General features: G+C 35.1%; 1 protein-coding gene across 1 annotated transcript in view; it reads right to left on the bottom strand.

Annotated features, from left to right (window-relative positions):
• Nucleotides 1-5,523, bottom strand: part of cdh26.2 (cadherin 26, tandem duplicate 2) — a 16,555-nt gene extending 11,032 nt beyond the window's left edge. Inside the window, exons 1-4 of the mRNA XM_016484562.1 lie at nucleotides 5,418-5,523; nucleotides 2,672-2,794; nucleotides 2,374-2,523; nucleotides 2,121-2,265 (exon numbers count right to left, since the gene is read on the bottom strand). Of these exons, the coding sequence (XP_016340048.1) occupies nucleotides 2,121-2,265; nucleotides 2,374-2,523; nucleotides 2,672-2,794; nucleotides 5,418-5,468 (469 nt within the window). The 5' untranslated portion in view covers nucleotides 5,469-5,523. The remainder of the gene's footprint in view (nucleotides 1-2,120; nucleotides 2,266-2,373; nucleotides 2,524-2,671; nucleotides 2,795-5,417) is intronic.
• Between the last annotated feature and the right edge of the window lie 3,310 nt (nucleotides 5,524-8,833).

Here is an 8,833-nt window from a genome sequence, read left to right on the forward strand (position 1 = left end):
CTTTATGCACCAAGAGCTTGTAACACTCCAAAGAGAAAGGAAAAATTGAAATCGCATCATATGACCCCTTTAAACAGCTGTTGATAAGTAACTCTGCAACTACATATCATCTAGTGGTCATTAGAGTATTAGTATGTCTGCTACTGTTAATATATGCAAACACTTTATTTTGATGGTCAACCAACAGATAAACTGATTATAAGTGTCTTTGCAAGTACGTCAACTTACTCTACCATACTAGATTATACCATTCTTGAGCATTCTAATACTCTAATGAGAGTTAGTTGGCCCCCTGGAGTCATCAGCCCTTTCTCCTCCATGGCTCCTCCCTCCGTCGGCTTCTCCTTGGGTCGCCATTACGGCTGTGGCCTGGGTCCCACCTGGCGTCGCTTGCTTCAAGTCCTTCCTGTCTCTCCCCTAGCTCCTCCCTCCTTCATCACCACCCTGGACTCTGTCTGCCGGCCCCCTCCCGTGTGTCCGTCCTCCTCCCGAGCCTCATCCCAAGGTCCCACCCGTCCCTCCCTCTGATGTTTCTATAGCGTGAGGACGCACCTTCTGGGAGGGGGGAGATATGTCAGGAATATGGACCTGTATTGTTGTGTTTTCTCCCATGTGCTGAGTTTTTCCCTCTCATTGAGTAGTCATTTGATTCACCTGTGTCCCGTTAATTACCCCTTGTTAAGCCCTGTATATAAAAGTGTTGTCTGTTCCTGGTTTCCTTTGTCCGGTGTTAAAGGTCCCATGACATGCTGCTTTTTAGATGCTTTTATATAGGCCTAAGTGGTCCCTAGTACTGTATCTGAAGTCTCTTTCCCGAAATTCAGCCTTGGTGCAGAATTTCAGCCACTACGAGCCAGTCCCACAATGAGCTTTCCTTAGGACGTGCCATTTCTGTGTCTGTAGCTTTAAATGCTAATGAGGAGGAGAGAGGCGGGGCAACTGCCATGCTTCGCTCGTTTGCAAGCCATGATGTCTCTCGAGGAAAAAAAAATATTGCGCTCGCCTCGCATGGTAGTAGCTCATTTTCTCATGGGCGGGCCAAATTCTCTGGGCGGGCAAAGCAGAGAAAGGGGAGGTAACCTTTCCCCGTATGACGACATAAAGGGAAGATTCCAGATTCTGAGCTTTCATTTTCTCAAAGGTGAAGCAGGATAGCCAGGGCGCGGTTTGCGCCTATCGCCATTTCTAGCCACTGGGGGACCATAGGCAGGCTAGGGGAACTCATATTAATGTTAAAAAAACCTCATAAAGTGAAATTTTCATGCCATGGGACCTTTAACGTAATTTTGTCTGTCAGTAATACGTGCTACATGTGTTTCTCCTGCCTACCGTGTTACCCCCTGTGTGGATAAATAAAGACTGTTCCTCGTTACTCTCCATCATCTCCGCTTTCCTCGCCTCCTCCTAAAAGCACTGTGACAATATACAGCAGTGTATTTTTTATTCCTTTTTCATAATTTATTTTGTGTTCAGTCATTTAATTTTTATTTCATTTATTTATGTTAAATTAATTTAAACAAACAAATACACAAGCAAAGATATAAACTAATAAAGAAATATACATAAGAACAATATCGAAGTCACAGTTAGGTGCACTTTGCCGGATGTCCTGCAGGTGACCTAATAAATATGTCTCCTTACAACACACTTAGGGAATTACGATGACTTCAGAGCACTCGTAGATCTTTGACAATTTTCAAGTTCTACTTAAGTTAAGATGCTTTTGGGAAACAGACCGTAAGTCTAAGATGATTCGTACAACCATTTTTACAATCTACTTAGCCTTACGAAGCTTTTGGGAAACGCAGCCCTGGTCCGTGATCAGTGGTGTTTCAAAGGTGATCAAAAGTCTTTTGGATCCACATGAGGGTGTGTAAATGATGAGAGAATTTTCATTTTTGATTATCTTTTTAATAGTAATGGTAATTGCAAAAGCCTGTGTAGATGTGTAGTAATTCTAATAATTAAAAAATGTTTACTTTCGTGTTATGAAGAAAAAAATAACACTGTGGACTGCAATGACACGAGCGTAAGTAAATAATGACAGAGTGTTCTGTTCTGTGTGTTTTGTTTCATAAATGAAATAGTGAAGTAGTGAAGTGCAAACTATAATGGATTACCTTGATCATGTGACTCGTCCACAGTCACTTCATAGACTGACATTTGACATTTTGGTGCGTTGTCATTTACGTCCAATATTTTTATCTCAAGCCCAAGTCTTGTATCCACTTGATTATTGGATTGATTTCTTGCTTCAAATGTCAACTGCAATTGAGTCCAGTGAATATCAGTATACAGGCCTTTCTTGCAGTGTATTTGAATTAATTTCAATGCTGCTATGCAACGGATACCTCATTCTTAAGGAGAACTTACATGGAGAATTTTAGGGCCGCTTTCATAGTCCACCTTTCCGTCTACTAAAACATAACCTGATTTATCAATGCTGAGAATATTTTTTGGATCTTCATCCACACCCTGACCATGTAGTATGTAATTTACTAAATAAGACCTTTCAAGTTCAACCTGAAACACAAACAACATACACACTAAAATGTTCACATGATCATTATTATCCAGCAATTTAACATGTAATGTGAAAAATACTCTTCAAATAAAACTGAATTGAATGAGCTCTGTAGCTGAAAGCAGTGACTGTTATGATGCCGCTCACCTTGCCTATTTTATATGGAAACGGACTAGTATATTCTTCCTCAATAGTAAACGAATCAATGATCCATGCACGCTTCTGTCGTATCCTCCCGCTGTCAGTCCATACACACACGCTCCAGACAGACTGAGTTGAAATGACAAAAGTTAAGTCAATGTGTGAATCTCACTCATACCACTCATAATTCTTACTTAGCACTTACTTAATTCTTACTTCATTTTCATGAAAATAATACAAAAACAATACAAAGCAATATTAAAGTATTTTGAAGAATGTTGGTTGATGGTAGCCATTGACATTGATTTTTTTCCCCCATACTATGAAAGTCAATGGCTACCAGCAACAAAATAAACTGGCAACATCATATGAAAGTCAAAGAACCAAATTTGAATTGTGGCAATATGTAGGATTTACTTTTAATTTGCACTCTAAAATTGCTAGTAAATTTGATAAACAATTACAAAGAAATGGCAAGTAATGCGTTGAATTAAGTGAGAAATTTTGAAGTAAAAAGACCAAAAACGTATTTTCTTGTAAACTCCAATAATGTACTAAACTTTTTTTTTTTACAGTGAAGATGGTTTTAAATTTGAAATGTAGATCCCTAAATTACTTTGAAAATGTATTTTTTAAATATAAACATATTGCTGAGAAGATTTTGACAAAGCAATTAAGTTAATTTTCAGTTATCATCATAATCAGGTTAATTAAATATAGTTTTCACTGCATAGACATACTGTCCGTTGTTTATACTTGATTTTATCACCAAAAGAGAGTATAAATAATGTTGCATAAAGATTCCTTATTCATAATGTCAGGGTGAAAGTCCCTTCATTTAGTCTGACAGGCATATTATTTATGATTTAACTTTAATTATCTCATTTGTTTTCCCACAGTGTAATTTGGTATGATCAGAGGTAGACAGTAACGATGTGCATTTACTTGATTACTATGTACTTAAGTACACTTTTTGAGTATCTGTACTTTACTTGAGTATTATTTTTCTGGAAACCTACGACTTTAACTTCACTACTTTGGAAAGGTGAATATCGTACTTTTCACTTCTGTCAAGTTCCTCGAAGTAGAAATTCGTAGCAGTTTTGAAAGTCTTTTTTTTTTCTTTTCTTCAGTAATCACTCTTGTTGGGTTACGCCAAGTGATTTCCCAGCAGTTTTTCCCCCCAGCACACTGACCAGTTGCAAATGTGATATTTATTTACAATTTAATAAGAAGAATTTATTGTGATATATATATTAGACACCAATGGGCTGATTTTGCTAAATTGTGTAAATGAAAATATTACCTACAAAGCCACAGAAGAACTGTTGTGCGCCTCCTAACAAAGCACAATAGGTGTTTGATTTGAAGCAGCACTGTTTTATAGCAGGTTGTTTTTTTTCTTTCTTATCAGTATTTACATCAATTTCACTGTCTACTCTGTTCAAATGTGGATGAATGGCTACACGTAGATTCGTGCACACACTGCCAGAGGTGGGTATGTGGTGTTAAATAAAATAGTTTTTTGTCAACTCACTTGTTTCTTTTCTATAGGTTTTTAACATTCTAAAAGCTCTTCATTCCAAAGATACTACAAGCTAGTCAGTGTATTCAGTATGTGTAATGCATTGTAAGTTGCTTCAGAGGCATTGCAAGTACAACATACAACAATAATAAAACAGTGCATTGACATATAAAAGGAAATGTCTTTTGGTACTTAAGTACTTTTAAAAGCAAGTACTTCTGTACTTTTACTTCAGTAAAAATCTGTCTTTGTAACTTTCACTTGTAAGGGAGTAATATTTGACCAGCAGTATCTGTACAGTACATTCACGCAAGTAATGGAGTCGTGTACTTCGTCCACCTCTGGGTATGATTAACTAAAAACCGAATTTAATTTGATCGTAGAATGTTAGCACCGAGGTTATAGTCCACATTGACATGCCATTGAAGTCCACATACTGTATCTGCAGCACTGCTGAATATAAGACACAAAGTATCCTTTAAAAGTTGAATAGTTGTCAGTATCGGTTAATGATGTCAAAAGCTAATTAGTTACAGCTGATGGCAAAACTTTCAAAGTTTAGGACCACTGCCAAATCAATATCTAGGCGTTTTCCGAAAACATAATATGTATTTTCTGGCCAGCATTCACAGAAATAAATCAGGTGTGATTTGTGTGATGTTTCTACGAATGCTTGAGGACATATACGTTTGCAAACCACATCACAAATTCTTATTGACGTGTCAATCCTTGAAAAATGAAGCAGTAAAGAATATTATATACAATAATTAGATATAGCCATGCATTTTGACTCAATTCACGCAATTATTTATTATTTATTAATAATAAGCATATATGAGAGTAGACAGGTGCCTTAAGGCATGAGCTTACAATGCAAACAATTCTTAAAGTGCATACTAATGTTCTTGAGTCATGACCCGAAAGATTTAGGGCAATGAAAGTACCTTTCGTCCACACCCCTAATGGCTGTAACATAAACCAAATTCAACAGAACTAATTCAAGCATGCCCTTCCTTTGCAGTTCTTACTATCTGACGCATGGCAAGCAATCACATCAGCTAATCATTTAATGGAAAGCAAACCTTCTGTAGCCCATTGTTCATAAAGCTGGCTTTGTACCGTTTGACAGACTGAGTTCCTGCAACATAAATGCCTAAGTATGAGCAGAGAAACATGAGGCGGTGCGAGCGGCTCTAGTTTATCACATCACACAGAGCTTTAACTCACCAGCAGCAGGAGAAAGCTGACAGGAAGGGTCCTCATGCTGAAGCAGATCATCACTGAGACTGAGCTTTCCTCTGTGTCTTACAGTAATCCAGGCTGCTCATATGACACATGAGAGAGAGAGAGAGAGAGAGAGAGAGAGAGAGAGAGAGAGAGAGAGAGAGAGAGAGAGAGAGAGAGAGAGAGAGAGAGAGAGAGAGAGAGAGAGAGAGAGAGAGAGAGAGAGAGAGAGAGAGAGAGAGAGAGAGAGCGAGAGAGAGAGAGCGAGAGAGAGAGCGAGAGAGAGGGAGGAGGGCATATTCAAATGCCGGTGAGAAGAAACTGGGGCCAGGGTTTACTAGTTTTTGTAAGTATTTTGAAAATAGATTTTACTTGCATATTTTAATGTTGTCATTTTAATTTTATTTACATTTTTTGTATTTTGTTATGTTTTGTCATTTTGTTTTTGTAATAAATGTGTATGTAATTTTTTATTAAGTTTTAGTTTGAATTTATTTCGTTTCAGTCATTTTAATACTTCAACTTCAAAGGAAAATGAGAATACCCTGACACCTAATTAAAATAAAATAAGTTTACTTTTTTTTTTATATTTATTTTTTTTAATGTTTATTTTATTTCCTGTTATAAAAATGTTTATCGTTTTTGTTTTAGTTAACAATAATAACACAATAGATGGGGCACAATATGTAGCTAGTATTTTAGAAAAAAAGAGAGACTTACATTTTATACCCTATTCAGAAAGGCATGAATAATGACTTCAAAATGAATAAAGAATGAACAGTAGAAAAATATTAATTATACAGAGCTTACATGAACTTATAATATGCAGAACAAGAAAAAAAATCAAATGAAGATTATTTTCCTCCATTTTAGCTATATTGTGGCGATGTTATACTAATTTGTTCCCTTGTTCTAATTTTGTTAATTTGTGGCCAAAGAAAATGGCCATATATAAATTATTACTATAAACAAATTATACTTTTGACCAAAAAAGCGAAATGTATCAGTTTTCCTCAAATTATATGTATGGTTTGGTTCAAACCCTAAGTTAATTTAGCTTTTGTTTATGGTGAAATTAAGTTGTAAAAGGCCTAAATATACAGAAACAGTAACATTACGCACTAAAGGAAGTTGAAAATGTCAAAAAGAAAGAAAGAAAGATTTTAAGATCAAACTAAACACATTTTATTTATCACTGATTAATTGAGTTTAATTACTATAAATAAAGACAACTTCAAAAAACCTTAACGTTTATTCTGGTATATTTTTAAATATCTGTCTTTAAAAAATATAATATTTTCTATTAGGTACGGTCAGTGATGTTAAAAAGTGTATATTCTGCACATCAAAACTCTAGTGTCAAGCAAATAATAATATTTAAATGATGTTAATACTGTTTATTTACGTCAATACTCTTTAAACAAAATATGTTTCTTTGAATTTTGTATTAGATTTTGGATAAGACCAATATAAAAATGCATACAGGTAGCATTATTTGTTTAATTCGATTCGCGGCTTTTGAGAATCGATATTGAATCGACATCATTTAAAAAATACGATTAATCGAAAAATCGATTTTTTTTGCCCAGCCCTAATATATATATATACATACATACACACACACACACACACACACACATATATATATATATATATATATTAAACGTCGTTAATTTTTAAAAACGCAAATTTTTCCCACATAACAAAGTGTGTGTGTGTGTGTGTGTGTGTGTGTGTATTATATATTATACAATTATTATTAACATTATTATTAAGATTATTGTTATTGTTATTATTACATTTGAGGCATATTCGCTAAACTATAAATGGTAACACCTTGTTAACGTTTATGTGCTTAGCGCTATATATTATAATATTCTGTAGTATATTAATTAATTCAATTAAGTAAAACATCCAGTTGTTGCCTACAGGAGATGCTTAATAAGAAATTAGGTAATGCAACATTAATCGTATTCTTTGGCAATGGTGTTGAACAGTAAATGATGAGAAATATTTTGACTCAAGACACACCTAATTTCCAATAATGACAGCAGGTTTTATCAGAGGGTATTATCTAAGTGTTTTCCTGCCAGCTTTACACATCATTGCATGGTTCCTGAGCACAGAACAGGCTGGGCAAGTTAGCACACGTTAAGGGAGTCTACTTTTAGTCCATTATCTATATAGTTTCTCTTAGCAGTCTTTATTTGACCCCACCAGTGGATATTGGTATAAAAAAGGGAAAAAAGTAAAAAGGAACAAGTGAATTTATAGTATGGTACTGGGCTGCGTTTCCCAAAAGCATCGTAAGCAGTGTTGGGCATGTTACTTTAAAAAAGTAATTAGTTATTAGTTACTAGTTACTTCTCACAAATAGTAACTGAGTTAACCTACATTATTATAAAAGTAACTAATTACCAGTGAAAGTAACTATTGCGTTACTTTTTAGAAAAAAAATTTCAAATATGTCAAATAACTTGGATGCCCCCAATGTTAAATATGTTAAATGAATTAAATGGACACTAAATAGAAAAAAAAATAGTATTATAAAACATTGTACACTAATCTATACTATTTTAATGTTGCTGTGGGACAATGTGAGAGACAACTATCAAATCCAATATATTATTGTAAATATTATCAACCCTCTATGGACACCTTGGCAATAGAATTGCCATTGGCTAGTGAATTTCTTAGTTTACTTACCAGACTAATATTAAATATCTGATATACTATTATATCAGGTGATTCTCAAAAATCTGTATTTTCTGCAAGCTTTTTTTAAGATAAATTTAGATGTCTTTCCAAAAAAGGACTCCAAAAGGAAACTCCAAAAGGACACCAAAGAACCAAAAGGAGCCCATATAAGCACATATGAAAGAAAAAAAAATGCTAAAAAAAAAATCTGAATTGTATAGTGGCCTATGTGTACAGTGCAACAGCAAAGAGCTTTTTTACATTTTAGAGAAGTCAAGTTGCGATACCAAACAGGACCACATGGAGATGCCAAAAACTCCTAAACCAACCGCCTGCTGACTGCATATATCTACTACAGTACACGGATCCATTCAGAATACCTAAACACAGCCACATAAACATGACCAATCAAAACATTATCGTGAATGTGTGTGGAAACAACGTGAATGTACGGAAATGTCTGTGCCTGTGCATAAATACAATTTGCGATCAGTGCATCAAGAGCATTCATACACGCATTATTATAACGGACTCACGCGAGCTTACTGTACGACTCCTGTACGCCACCACAATCGTCTTTACCTTGATTGCAGTCTTCATCCATCAAAACTTTACTAGTGAGACTGATTATCCAGTCGAGAAAACGTAGTTTGCGTCTCATCTGGCCATACAGCAGTGGGATGTGTTGACAATCCGTTCAGTCTGTACTTAAAATATTGTTT

Source organism: Sinocyclocheilus anshuiensis, unplaced genomic scaffold (genome assembly GCF_001515605.1).
Source record: "Sinocyclocheilus anshuiensis isolate Anshui unplaced genomic scaffold, SAMN03320099.WGS_v1.1 scaffold1857, whole genome shotgun sequence".
In the NCBI taxonomy this organism is placed as follows: domain Eukaryota; kingdom Metazoa; phylum Chordata; class Actinopteri; order Cypriniformes; family Cyprinidae; genus Sinocyclocheilus; species Sinocyclocheilus anshuiensis.